The 14281-nt window shown below is 43.9% G+C and overlaps 1 protein-coding gene across 2 annotated transcripts; it reads left to right on the top strand.

Annotated features, from left to right (window-relative positions):
* Nucleotides 1-1895: 1895 nt before the first annotated feature.
* LOC103147385 (GTPase IMAP family member 8) lies at nt 1896-13026 on the top strand. 2 transcript variants are annotated; one of them, XM_007565693.2, is made up of 7 exons: nt 1896-1998; nt 2321-2988; nt 4394-4949; nt 6493-6590; nt 6756-6887; nt 7049-7639; nt 11261-13026. In XM_007565693.2, exons 2-7 carry the CDS (start codon nt 2958-2960, stop codon nt 11332-11334), a joined length of 1482 nt encoding a protein of 493 aa, XP_007565755.1. In that variant the 5' UTR covers nt 1896-1998; nt 2321-2957; the 3' UTR covers nt 11335-13026. The 2 variants fall into 2 exon arrangements, 1 of the variants encoding a protein (XP_007565755.1); XR_001663897.1 differs by lacking the exon at nt 1896-1998 and having other exon boundaries at nt 2958-2988; nt 11261-11410; nt 12021-13026.
* The last annotated feature ends 1255 nt before the right edge of the window (nt 13027-14281 follow it).

Raw genomic sequence — 14281 nt, 5'->3', positions numbered from 1 at the left:
TGTCGATGTGGGCGTGACTGTCATGAAGTATGAATGGGAAGGTGACTGGCTGGTGCTGGCTCTGTGTGTATGAGGAAGCGGGGGAACGGGGTGGTCAGTCCTCGTAAAGTTTGGAGCATTTAATCAAAATTAAATAAATCGATAATTGCGACAGAACAAAAAGGTTTGGAAATGATTGATACACGGACAGATGAGATTCCCCGAGTTAACCCAGTGCGGCCAGCATGCCTAGGTGGGACCCATGTGGGGGAAAGGAGGGCTGATATATGGGTTTGTCCGCGGGTTCCACGATGGCCCCACATGGGTTTGCCCATGTAGGACCACAGCCCACATGGGCCCTACACGGGCCCTAAATGGACAAACCCATGTGGGCCACCACCATGTAGTGCCCATGTGGGCTCTGGCCCTACATGGGCAAACCCATGTGGGGCCATTGTGGAACCCACGGACAAACCCATATGGGACCCATATTGTCTGCCCTCCTTTTCCCCACATGACCACCATTAGTTTGCTGTGTTTTATAATAAAACGTATTAACGCTTTGGTGCCGAAAAACTGATTAAAAATCGATTTATTTACTGCATGTTTGTCTGTTCAGGCTCGGATGGAACGGCACTGAACGCAGCCCTTTAAACCATTCAGACGAACACAGAGACACAATCAGATGACTTCTTATCCCGCGATAATAACTCAGAAATATTCCATGGAAAAACCTTACATAAGTTTGTATTAAAGCAGAAAGTTCGGCGGCCACCGTAAGAAAGGCTTACAGTATTCAATTATGCCGCATGAACTGATCAGTAGATTGTTGCGAGGGAACGCAAAAGGAAAAAAAATCCCCATGTCCCCTGGAGGGCTCCGTACCATAGCGCCCCCTACGGCCAGTAACTTCAGCTACTCCAGTTCATTTGTTTTTCTTTGTTTTCCCTTTATTTTCCTTTTGAGTGTTATTCTTAAAGAACATTTTAAGAAGAATTTGATAAATGTTTTTTGTAAACTTAACTGTTTCAGTATTCGCATAACTGAACCTGTGTGGCTTAAACAAAAGGTAATATCTGGCTGAAATTCCCAGGGTGGTGGTGTTGAGGAATTTACTAAAACTAAAATTCCATAAAATCTGAGTTTCATCTAGTGTTGCCACACACAATTGGAAATAATTTCATAAGTGGCAAATATAGACTGATGCTGAATGATATACACACAGCATCCATAATCCAGAACTGATCTCACAAGAAATAATGTATATAATTCAATATATGATGTGTATAATGCTGCGACAGACTGGCGACCTGTCCAGGGTGAACCCTGCCTCTTGCCCAAAACGTTAACTGGAGATGGGCACCAGCAACCCTCCCCAGTAAGGGACAAGGGTGTAAAGAAAAAGGATGGATGTGTATAATGTGGATTAAAAATAACAAAAAATAAACGGCATGTGAAGTTTGTAGAGGCCTCATTACGACACTTGTGTCCATAAAGACAAAACAGTAGAGGTCACTTGAGCTGTATGTCAATGTAATGTATAGATATGACAATATATTATAAAAATTACACTAAAGTTTAGATAAAATACATTTGGAAAAAAACCCGAAATAAAATGTGAAAAAGGAAATAATTAAAACTCAGCAATTGAACAATACTTTTAACTAACCCAAAGTGAAATTTGATATTGCAACAACTCCATTTAGTTAAGGTTTTGTATTTATTTTACTTTCTTACATAAATTCGGAAATATTGTTTCATTTTATTGTCCCTAATCTCGCAAACGACTGATTACGAGTATCAGAACTTTTAAACTTTAGCCTTTTTTTCCTCAGAAAAGCCTGTGTCCAAGGATAGCTTGAGAAGATGCCACTCACGACATGGAAGACGCGCCGACGTACCGTTGGTGGCGAGGTCGCGTCGCGACTCTTGGAGACGCTGTACGGCATACCGAGATGTCTTGGGCAAAACGAACTCCCTAGCAACGGCCAAGCGCTAATGCAGCTAAAACACGTAAAAGTATGGCAACGAATGCTTATAAAAATGCCTCAACGGTGTTATTATGTTTTAAGAAGTGCACACAGAATATGCTATGTTTGGTCATTTACTGTTTGTGGTTTTGCCGTGTCTTAATTGGCGCATATCGATGCTAATTTCCGTGTTTTCGTTTCAGAAAATATTAATGTTATGTCTCCTTACTATCTGCTATTTATAGGAGCTTTCAGATGTTACATAAGATCCTGTCTTGTGTTAATATTTATATATATGAGTGCCTCTTTCTGCCTTGTGTTATTTCTGTCTGCAGGGGTTATATAATTAATTGTGTTTGTATGTTATGCAGCACCTGGGGACAGCAGCCAGCTGTAAACAGAAGAGTCCTCCCTCTCTCCCTCTCTTACTCTTATTTCTGACCCTCCCTCTCTCTCCGTCTATCCTTCCTTCCATCAGTCCTCCTAACTGCAGTCTGCATACAGGTCCATTCTGCTGCTGCTGCTGCTGCTGGAGTGAGTGGGAGGAACATTTCCCCCTCTTTGCCTCAAAAAAAGAGAGAAAGAAATGACGAGACATCCTTCTGGAGCTGCAGAGGCAGGGGTGGATTTGGTATCCAGTTTCCTGAATTGCACAATGTTTCCCGTCAGCTTGGAGAGATAAAAAAGAAGAAAGAAGACAAAGGAGAAAGCGTTGGTGGACAAGGACAAAGTGGTACATTGAACAGGGGTTAAGGTGAGGAGGAAGCTGTGGGAGATTCAGAAGAGGGCTGAGAGGCATGAGGGACGAGTGGGAGTCAAGAAACTGAGGATGAAGTGAGTAACACTGCAGTAGAATGAGACTTAAAGTGAAAGCAGACGCCGAGAAGCAGGCCTGCGTTCACTACTTCGCTTTCTGAAGAAGCCAGAGGAAAGGAATCCACCGTGGAAGCAAGAAGGAGACGTAGGAGGGGGCCCGAGGAGGAGGAAGCCAGAGGTTCAACGCCCAAGATGGCTGCTGTGTCCTCTGCCTCTGACACCGGTAAGTGTTTTTTTTTTTCTTCTTCTTCTCCTCTCTCTGTCTCTCTCTCTCTCTGCTGGAACAGGTTCTGCATCATCAACCTTCATTTGACCACACCGTCCCTGGGAAAACTCTCAGCTCTGTTTCTTTCCCAGTTTCCTCTAAATAGGGAAACTGTTGCGCCGCTTGGAATTAGCTACACGCGCAGAAAGTCTCATCAGCAGTCCTCTACGGGAGGAAATCAATGAAGTTCTCCCCCGCGGCTCCTCATCTCCTCATCCTCTCGGGGCGTCCGTTGCTTCTCCTGCCAGCTGCTGAGCATCCACATTCAGCTCTGATGCCATTTCATCAAAATTTCTCCTTGACTTATAACTCTTCACTCAGGACATATGATAATCAGCCCACTGCTGCTGCTCTGCCACAGGTGCCAGCCACATTCTCCCCTGCTATTCATTCTTCATGCAACCTTCTCTGGCTGGAGGATGGCACTTAGTCTTCCTCTGTGAAGGTTGACTCAAAGGTTTCTACCTTCCTACATTAGTCCTGTGTCGTGCTTTCTTCCCTTCAGTTCACCACACAGGTTTGTTTTTAATTCATTTTGGGTCTGGGGGCTGAGGTGGTGCTGTGCAGTTCAACCATTTCTTTGGTAATTTGGATCTTTCTGCTGCTGAAAGATTTGATGATGAATTGTTTTCCGTCGCTCACAAAATTTGCATTTTCCAATTTCACACTCTCTTAGGACCTATTGGAGAAAAACAGGGCTGTTTCTAGCTTTTTGGGGGCCCTAAGCGAGATATTGTTCGGAGGACCCTAGTGTATCAACAGGATGTGAATCAGCAGGTCTGAACGTTCATTTAGTGCCACAAAGCGTCATAAAGCTACGTTTATGACAAACAAATTCTAACAATTATCCGAGACTAGCGAGCGGGACAAATAATTTTGCTAACAAAATAAAATAAAAAAACATTACATCGTCACTTATCTTGTCCACATCACCAACAAATATGTTACCTTTAGCCTTTTCCTTCCTGTATTTCATTTTTCTCCAGTTTTTCCGGACCAGTATTGCAATTTCTTTTGGATGCCTGTTTTCTGATTTACTTTTCTCGTTATTGAGAATGATGGGTATCAGCCAATCATTCCTTTCAAACCGGTCGGAGGTTCGTTATACCGTTGCATGTTTAATAGTAGGACCAACAAATATTACCTAACACTTGGAGTTTATTTAATTTACATCCTACATTTATTTTTTGTGCATACCAATGATGTCATAAAAATATGACATAATTACAGATAAAAACAGGACATTTTAATTTTCCTGAGAAAAAAATAGATATTTTGAAGCGATTGTTGTGGGTACCAATAACTGAGGCAGCAGTGATTTAATCAAAATCAATAAATCAAATTTTTTTCTTTATGTCAATAGGAGACCACCGGGGCCGCCACCCCCCCGAGCGCCGGCTGCTGATCCTCGGTGGGCCCCGATCGGGCAAGACCTCCTCCGCTAACACCATCCTCGGAGACGAGATGTTCGACGCCGGGACGGAGACGACCCACAGCAACGTGGGCCAGATGGAGATCTACGGCCGACGGGTCACGGTGGTCGACACCCCGTCCTGGGCCATCCCGGCCGACCCCGAGGACGACGAAGAGCGCGACACGGACGAAAACGCTGGCGCCGAGTCGGACAGCCCGGCTCGCCCCCCGCCGAGCCTGGACAGCGAGGGCCCCTGCATGGGCGCCATCCTCTGCCCTCCCGGACCGCACGCCATCCTGCTGGTGGTGTCCATCAGCCAGCCGTTTGGTGACAGGGAGCGGAAGGCCGCAGAGGACCAGCTGGGGGCTCTGGGCGGAGGGACCTGGAGGTACTGCATGGTCCTCTTCACCGGAGTGGACAAGCTGCCCAAAGGCGTGTTCATCGAGGAGCACATATCCAACACTGGAGAGGCCCTGCAGTGGCTGGTGGAGAGATGTGGAAGCAGGTAGGACAATAATTGGAGTCGGAAGAGATCAGTGAATGTTTAGTTTAGAACAGAGGTCTGCAGTACGAGCATCGTCATTCCACAAATCTGGCCTTAAGGAAGCCCCAACAAGTCCAGCGTACCAGAACGTTGTAGACCAGGGGTCCACAAACTTTTTCCTGTGAGGGCCACATAAGTTTTCCCTTCTCTGCTGGCGGGCCGGAGTCAGTTTGTAACAGAAAAAGTGTGACGTCTGCAGGAGTGCCTAAATGCAAAAATGTATTGTTTTCCATACAGCACAATCAAATAACCCTCTATGGGTTCTTTGCAGAAAAAATCCAGGAAATAACACTATTTATGAAATAAATACCATATTTTCCGGAGTATAAGCCGCACCGGACTATAAGTCGCAACCCCAAAGTTGTTTTTTTTTTGTTTTTATTTTTTAATCGGTAAACATAAAATTTTTGTAAAAATTTTTTTTTTTACAAAAAATAAGCCGCAGATATCTCTGCCACTCCAGGTTTTCCACAACGATGCAGCAGAGGGGGGCGGACACCCAAACTTTGAGTCACAACAGGTCAATTGAATATCATTTATTACGGTTGACAAAGAAAACTGATTACTGAACTGATTACAGTAGTTTCTAACTGTAACAGTAAAAGTGCTGATCCTTTGTGTCTGCTACTGGCATGTGCTAAATGAAAATAGGCGTCTTCTTCTTCTTCTGCTTTAGATCTCAACGGCAGCTTGCATCCATTATTGTTGCACTACTGGATCCTAATATCTATGCCTCAAATTCTCATAATGATCCCAGTATTTAAAAAATAAAAAATCTTCTTTTTCCCCTCAATGCTATTTAACTGATCAGCAACATTTTCAAATTTCAATTCCCTATTAAAACCTAATTCCATTTTAATGGGTGCTTTCTTCTTTTATTCCCAGTTTTGACTTCCAATGATTCACTTCCTGGTAAAGAGCCGCCTGGTGGTTGAAGAAAAATCCACATATAAGCTGCACCGGGCTATGAGCCGCAAGGTTCAAAGCTTAGGAGAAACGTAGCAGCTTATAGTCCGGAAAATACGGTATATGAAAAAAAATCTAAATGCTCTCTGGTATTGTTCAGGGGACCGGACAAAATGTGGAGGCGGGCTGGATCTGGCCCGCGGGCCGTAGTTTGGGGACCACTGTTGTAGACTATGTAACCACTTGGAAGAAGATGCCTTAGTTTGATGAGGCAAAGACTGCCTGGGTGCAAATAGCTAAAAATGGCTGGAAACAAACCCTGCACAGTTTGCACAGACCATTCTGTTGGTGAAACATGGTAGTGGCAGCACAATGCTGTGGGGAATCTTCAGCAGAGACAGGGAATCTCGTCTGAGTTGGATGAGATTCCCTCTCATCTGAGGGACAAAAACCTGTTGGAGGCGCAAGAAGAAATGAGACGACAACCCTAAACCCCTGAAAGCAAATTCACACCACACTTTGTACATCTTTTATTTGTAAAAAAAAAAGAAAAAAGAAAAACAGGTTTGGAAAATGAGACATTTGTGTCTTTTCACAGGTACCATGCCTTTGATAACACCCTTAAAGACTCGGAGGAAAACACCCAAGTACCGGAGCTGATGGAGAAGGTGGAAGAACTGGTCACCGACAACCAAGGTTTGCGAACCAACTCTGACTTATTACGCCGTTATAAATAGTAGCACCTCGTATGCAGTATTCATGCGGCTTCTCTGATCATTGCATTATTAATCCAGACACCATTTGTGTTGCGGAGCTGACCTAAAATGACTCAGTGAATTATTCATTGGCGCCTCCACGCAGGCTGGTACTTTGAGGTGAATGAATTGATTTTGCTGGAGGAGGAGCAGGCAAGGAGAGCGCTGGAGGAAGAGCGGATGAGGATGGAGGAGCACGCCCGGCAGAGGGAGCAGATGATCGGAGGACCTCCCCGAGGTATGTGTGTGTGTTCAAGAGGGGTAAAGTGAACATGTGTTGTTAATGCTGTTCAGGCAGAAACAACAGACCAGATGGGCGCTCAAGGGGGAAAAAAAAAAAAAGCTTCATGTTTGATTCTGCTTATGTTTGTTTTTTTGTTTTTTTTACTGGGTCTCCAGAGTTGAGGCTGCTGCTGCTGGGTTGGAAGGGCGTCGGGAAGAGCTCGGTGGGGAACTCCATCCTGGGCCGTCGCTTCTTCGAGTCGGGCCAGGAGACGGAGCTGTGCCTTAGGAGGCAAGCGCTGGTGTGCGGCCGCCGGGTCACCATCGTCGACACCCCGGGCTGGGACTGGTTCTCGGTGAGCCGGACCCCCAAGCGGATTCGGCAGGAGTCGCAGCGTGGGGCCGCCCTCCTGCGGCCGGGGCCCCACACCCTGCTGCTGGTCCTCCCCGTCGTCTCGTCGCTCACGGCGAGGAAGAGGCGGACGCTCCTGGCGCACATCGAGACTCTGTTCGGAGACAACGCGTGCCTCCACACCATGGTGCTGTTCAGCTGCGGCGACTGGCTGGGACACACGCCCATCGAGGAGCACATCCTCCGGGGAGGGCGGGAGCTGCAGAGACTGCTGGAGTACTGTGGGAACTATTACCACGTGCTGGACAGTAAGACGCCCGGCAAGGACAGGAGCGTGTCGCTGCTTCTGGACAGGATAGAGGAGATGATCAGGGAGAACGGCGACAGGGCCTTCCTCCCCATCCAGACCGAGTGGCGTAAGTCTCACCGTTTCGTTCTCCGAGTTCACTGCTGTTCTTCTTGTCACAAAGAAAAGAAAAAGGAGCAGCTACCTTACAGATTTCTTCTGCTTTTGCTTCTTTGTCACAACCGACACAACCGACTCTTTATAACCACCAAGCGAATTTTGATATCAAAGACAACTAGAACGAGATGTGAAATCACTACAGGCCTCTTTTGCTTCAGTTTAAACAGAGTTCATGATAAAAATACAAGAGCGAGACTGGAAAAAAAAAAGATCACAGAGGCCTGTCTCTTATTTAATATCTCAATGTTTCGCAAGGTGTTTGGTGAAAACCTTTGATAATAAAAAGTATGACTTTATAAAAGGTTACAGTTGTTACATGTGGTGGAAAAGCAACAGAGCAATAGCTCAGAATGACAGTCAAACCTTTTGGTGGTAGAGCGATGGCTCTGTGTTGCTTTAATTTTGGCACAAGCAGTGGAACTATCAGTTGAGTGTATTTTTTAAAATATGGCAATACCTACTAATGAACATTAGCTTGTAAAGTACATGAAATCAAAGTGAAGTAGCTAATTTCCATTTCTAGCCCACTGGCAGATTGGTGTTAAAAAAACACCAACAAAAGAAGAAGAAATGAAGCAAATGTAATGCGGCACTACTTAGTAAAAAGCGTGAGAGACTTTTATAGTACATGTTTAGATATCATCATATTGACATTACTGATGCAAGGATAAATCGGCTGGTCAATAAATTGGACCCAATTTCCTTAATTTTGGGAGACAGGCGATCAGTCCGTACTTGTATGAGAAACCGATCTTGTCCTCCGATCTTATCTCACTCTGTAAAGGTGTGAAAATCAGCCACTGTCCCCTTTCACTCTGCCATGAGAGTACCAGCCATCAGTTTCAGGGTTTCGCCAGAAAACCTGCTGAGCCTGGTGGTTGGGTATTGGGGCATTCATCCAGCGGCCTGTCGTGTTTTTGAGTCAAAAACATGTTTAAAATTGACAGGAAATTTGAAAATATCCCTTGATAATTATGTGTTATTGAAAGGTTGGGAGATTAACACCTAAACACCAGCTATAAAGTCTTTAAAAATGCAAATATTTTAAAAAGACTTAAATAAATAAATAATGCATAGCCTGGTGGTCCGCCAGGCTTATAATACGCTGAGGGAAACCCTGAGTTTGCTCAAGCACACATAGTTTACAAAGGATAGTAATCCAAAGCACACCTGCATGCCCATGGCTACAAAAAACACTTGATTTATCCCAAAGGGAAATTAAATGTGTCTTAACTCTCATAATGGGCATTGCAGTTGGACCCAGAATACGGGCAGAGACGGAGGCAGGAGACGTAATGTAGGACTTCAAGAGCTTACAGGCTTGGTGCTGATAGACAGGCAATGCAAAATAACGTAAGTGGTGCGGGAGAAATGAGTAACGGAAGAATCAAGCAGTGAGTGAAAGAAAATAAAGAGCTTATATACCAGGGAGCTTGATTAGTTGATAAGTGGCTGACTGGGAAACGGGGTGCAGCTGGGAGGGGAGACCGGGCAGGCAGGCTGAGGGAAAGAGACTTAAAGGAATAACAAAAGTGAGGTATTGATCGAAGGAAAATCTGAAAACAGAATAATCTAGGATGAGCTTGAATAAAAAAAAAAGGAAGTAATCAAAATAAAACCCCAGAAAAACCCAAACGCTCCAGGATCATCACTGTCTGGAGTTGTTGTGGATATTGACGCTGGGGGCAGGAAGCATATCCTGTAGCTGTCAGTCTTCCACTGAATCTGAAGACATCTCTGACTGAAGACTGTTGCGGTTGCTCCATTACTGTCATGATATGCCAATGGCTCAATTTCAGAGATGATATTCCATCCTTTAATTCTCCTGGCTGTAAGGTTAGAAGTCCATTGCTGAGCAGTGAGACGTTGGATCTGATGTTTCAGGGAGGCCTTGTCCCGATCGGGATGCTTTGGCGTTACCTTAAACATTCTGTTCATGCTTCAAAACGCCCCGAGACAATGATAAATTAAAAATAGCCCTGCAAAGAAGAGTGTGCCAAAAGTCTTTGACAGCAATGTAAAAGATTCACTGCCTGCTGTTGCAGCCAACGATGGTACAAGCAGTTATTAGGGCTGGCAGGCAATTCAATTTTCAACAGTGTTTTACTTTAGTAAATGAAAGAATCTTGTGAAAACTGTTTTTCTTTTTTGTATTCATTGTTACCTTTATTTGATATTAAAATGAGTTTGATCTGAAACATTTAATTGTAGAGGGGAATAAATGTAGATTCTCATTTAGAACTTCGTAGGCCTGTTTCTGGATTGTTTGGACACCGTTTTTATCACCACCTTTGTTGCCTTTTAGAAATGACCTTTTAAATTTGGCTTGAAGCCCCTTGCTACGATTTCAGTCCCTTCCCCAACCGAATGGCCCTTCTGAGTTGATTTGTCGATATGTTTTGGACTGTTGACCTGTTGAAACACTCAGTTATCTCCCACTCTCAGTTTACCACCAGATTTCCTTTTATCTAAAAGGAAATTGTATTTCAAAGATTATATAAAGGCTCCCAGGCACTTCAGTAGAGAAGCAGTCCACAACGTCACAGATCCTACACCTTGCTTAGCTGTGGGCTCCAGGTGCTTTTCCAACATATTCTTCCTTTAAGTCAAGTCAAGTTTATTTGTATTACACATTTCAGGAACAAGTTATTATGAATCACAGGCAATTAAAAAAGTGGGGGAGTTTTAACTCTGTGTTTCAGCATCTTTGCAATTTTCTGTAAGTTTGTTGCAGATTAGTGGAGCATAGAAGCTGAATGCTATTTCTCCCTGTTTGGTTCCGATTCTGGGGATGCAGAGTAGAACCAGAGAACCTGGGTGGTCTGGGAGGTTAATACAACAACGACAGGTCTTTAATGTATGCAAGTTGTTCAGTGATTTAACTAACTAAAGTATTTTAAAGTCTATACAATGAGCTACAGTGTAAAGATTTCAGAACTGGGGTGATGTGCTCTATCCTCCTGGTTTTACTGAGAACGCCAGCAGCAGCGTTTTGGATCAGCTGCAGCAAGAGGTTTGATTTTTTTAGGCAGACCTGTGAAGACACTTGCAGTCATAATTGCAACTAGAGATAAATGTTTGGATGAGTTTCTCTAGATCTTACTGAAACATTAGTCCTCTAATCCTGAAAATGTTCTTCAGGTGATTGAAGGCCGACTTTGTAACTGTCTTTATGTGATTCTGAATGTTCAGGTCTGAGTCCATCACTACACCCTGATTTAGAGCCTGATCACTAGTTTCTAGCTGTAATAAATGAACCAGTTTAACGTCTAACCCATCTAGTCTAGCTGTTTGGAAACCCAATTAGTTTCTAAACAGCTGAATGTTAAATCCTGTTCACGTCCTAGCTTAGTAAACACACAGCTTTAAACTGATCATACTCCTCCATGGTCACTTTTCTCTCTTTTATCTACAATGACCCTGATACTCCATCGTATTAGCTACTGCGATAAAAGTGCTTTTTAGATGTCCCTTACAGAGCTGCCAAGGTTTCACCGAAAGGAAATGGAGTTTGTGTCACGCCTTGCTAAAGCCTATAAAAACTGACGTTTTCTGTTTTTCTGTTTGGCAGTGAGCGAGGAGAGCTCTTATTCCTCGGACAACACCGAACCGGAGGACGACTGCCGGGGATGCCAGCTGCAGTGACGAGGCAGCCCCAAAGAGGAGGGGTGGGGACTGTTCCCTGTCTTTGTCTTCAGTAGACCCCCAAGCATCACCTCATGTAACTTTCACCTCATTTGAAGTGTCCCTCAGTAATTATGAAGAGATTCAGGGAAGAACAAAACAAACGTGTTAGCAACCAGAATTGAGCCATGTAGCTGTTTGTTATAGAGACCATACCCACTGTTCACTTAGCTCAGCCTTTACTAACCGAATCTGGATATCGCTGGGAATAAAAACTCCGTACTCTGCTGCTGTCAAAGAGACATTATTGTATACCTTGTCTGTGTTCACTCTGAGAATGAAGATGGGGGTGAGGGGAAATGCAGTCTGAGTGCGATTCCTGATTTCTCGAACTTCAGAAACTGTGCTCCACAAGTCGGAGACACAAGCTTTCATCCTGCGTTCACATCCTGGTTATAAAAAATAGCCTTCATTAAAGTTTGATTAGGGTCTGCTCAGGGAGTCGGGGGTTGAACTGATGATTTACCAGGAAAATACAGGACATTTAGGAAAAAGCTGATCGACGCTGTTCGCTAAACTTCAAGTGAGTCACATCCAGAGATCCTGAGGGTTCCGATTAGGAGACGCGGTTCTCCTGTGCTTAAAGATAAACTATTAAATTAATGTAATATAGCGCACATTTTGTTGCTTGGTCTTTCTTTCTCAAGGAGCAGAAGAAAGGAAAAAGGAATGGCTGCCTGGAAGCCGTGCAGCCTCAGATCCCAGCGGAGCAGCCAAGGCTAGCTCGGCTACCGTCATGCACCCCGCGCAAATATCGACAAGGTAGATTCATCTCTGTGCCTCAGCCCGAAACCGTGAGAGCGAAGAACCAAGGAGCTGTGTCCATAAAGCGCTACGCCAAGCTTTCGCATGTTACACAAACTAAATAACCTCATGGACCGTTCAAAAGCTTTTACTACCTGCTAACCTTTTTCTACATCCACGAGACATCCGCTCCCGACATGCGTGGTGATGTTTTTGGTTTTTTAGCAGAAAAAAAACTATTAAATCTCTAGATATACATTCAGCTGTCCGGCATGTAAAGACACCGCATGCGAACAAACGAGTGCCTAAAGAGTTGAAGGCGGCCTCACTTTCTTATTCTTCTTACTCTTGCTTGAAAACAAACCTGTGACTTTCTCTGGTGTGGCATTTGAAGTCCTTCCGCCCTCATCTGGGAAAGTGGAAGCGAAAGAGGAAGGACGTTCACAGCACGGAACAGCCCAAAGAAGCCTGTTCAACAAGCGACGGACACCACTGCCAGGCAGCCACATCTCCTTTTCTATTTACATGACGTGAAGTAAAAAAAACAAAACAAAAGACAGAAAATCCCCTGACCTACCCACCCAGCCCTCTCTGTGTTTTACCGACTCCGCGCTTCTCCTAGTGTCGTAGGCTATAGCAGCACTTAGTGTGACCAGCATGCCTTTATAATTTCCTACCAGGATGTGGCGAAACTGTCACTCGAGTCTCGCTCTATAATTGTGAATATGTTGTACAAGCTGTGTATAGTTGCAGCGTCAAGATACGTGAAAGTGTGAAGGTCTTAGCTGAGCATTTTTGCACTGTGTAACTTCTACTGCAGCCAAAGTGACGTTACTGACTGTGGTGATTATTGTATCGTCATCGGTATTTTGTTCATCCTCTGACAACAATAAAAGAGGTTCAAATATACTAGTGGATACTTTTGCCTTTCTTTGTGCTGTTTACTTTGACTTGTAGGTTCAGAGTTTGATGTTTTCTATTGGACTCTTATTATGGACCAATTCAAAGTAGTGGATAATTGTGAAAACATTTTTATCTTTTCTTTCTGGATGGAGGTTTCATGTTCTCCATGTGAATGCGTGGGTTCTCTCCAGGTACCCTGGCTTCCTTCCACACTTGTCAGGGTTAACTGGTTGGTCTAAATTGGTCTTGCTGTGAGCCTGGTTGTGTGTCTTTGTGTTGGTCTGTCAGTATTTGACTTTCACCCAATGTCCACTGGAGATAGACACCATCCTACCGTACATTAAGTTTAAGCAAGTATAGACAATCGATGGATGAAATTGTTTTCAGGTGAAATTACAAAACTTAAGTGGGACATTGAATCTTTGAAACATGATGAAAATAAATACATAAATGCATCCAAATTGTAGAAAAATAACCCAGTTTTGCTGTTCTACAGTTCTGAACCGGGAAATTCTGAAAACGGTTCAGATCTTTTCAAAGTTTGATTTCAAACTGAGTCATTGCAGGAAGACCAGGACTTGTCGTAACGGGAATATTTCTTTGTGGTAACTGTTAAAACTTGGCAGCATTTTGGAGGGAGTTGTTTGGACATTGAGCCAAAACTGCTTTACAATTATCCATCCTGAAAGTGACTTCACAAATGGAAATGTTTTTCAGCATCGCTTTAAAGAAAAGGACATTTGTGATTTTGGCATCGTTCTGTCGATTAAAGGATGATCTACCTTTTAATAAGAGACTAAAGAGCAAGTCTCTGTCAAATTCGAGGCCAAATTCCAAAACCAGGCCAGTAATTTTAGAAGTTGCTTGGGTTTGTATAGATATTTAGAGATGGGTATCAACAGCACAATGTAATGCACCAGAAACAAAATCATTGTCTGTCAGGAAGGCAATAACAGGAGCTGAGCAAGCAGGATTCCACCAACACCTCATTACAAATGCAATTATCTTAAACACAAACACAATTTGTAAAACTTTTATAATTGTGGTAGCTGCCTTCTATGAATCCGTACCCTGCAGTATCCAGATAGTCAGGTTTTTCTTTCCTTTTATCTCCCCCTCAGTCCCTTTTTTTTTTTCCCCAGGAGAAAATTATCTGCATATTTGCTCTGCACCATTTTCTCTCTGGCACACTTCCACTGAAGTATAGATCTCCCCCTTAAGCTTTCTGGACGGTAGCCCGGGCCAATTACTGCCCGTCCGC

Source organism: Poecilia formosa, unplaced genomic scaffold (assembly GCF_000485575.1).
Source record: "Poecilia formosa unplaced genomic scaffold, Poecilia_formosa-5.1.2 Scaffold182, whole genome shotgun sequence".
In the NCBI taxonomy this organism is placed as follows: domain Eukaryota; kingdom Metazoa; phylum Chordata; class Actinopteri; order Cyprinodontiformes; family Poeciliidae; genus Poecilia; species Poecilia formosa.
Note: the sequence above shows the minus strand (reverse complement) of the source record. Positions and strands in the feature narration are given on the sequence as shown.

Coding starts and splice junctions, on each gene's coding strand:
- LOC103147385 (XM_007565693.2), top strand. CDS start 2,958: ATGGCTGCTGTGTCCTCTGCCTCTGACACCG. Junction 2,989..4,393: donor GTCCTCTGCCTCTGACACCG/GTAAGTGTTTTT, acceptor TTATGTCAATAG/GAGACCACCGGGGCCGCCAC. Junction 6,888..7,048: donor GATCGGAGGACCTCCCCGAG/GTATGTGTGTGT, acceptor CTGGGTCTCCAG/AGTTGAGGCTGCTGCTGCTG.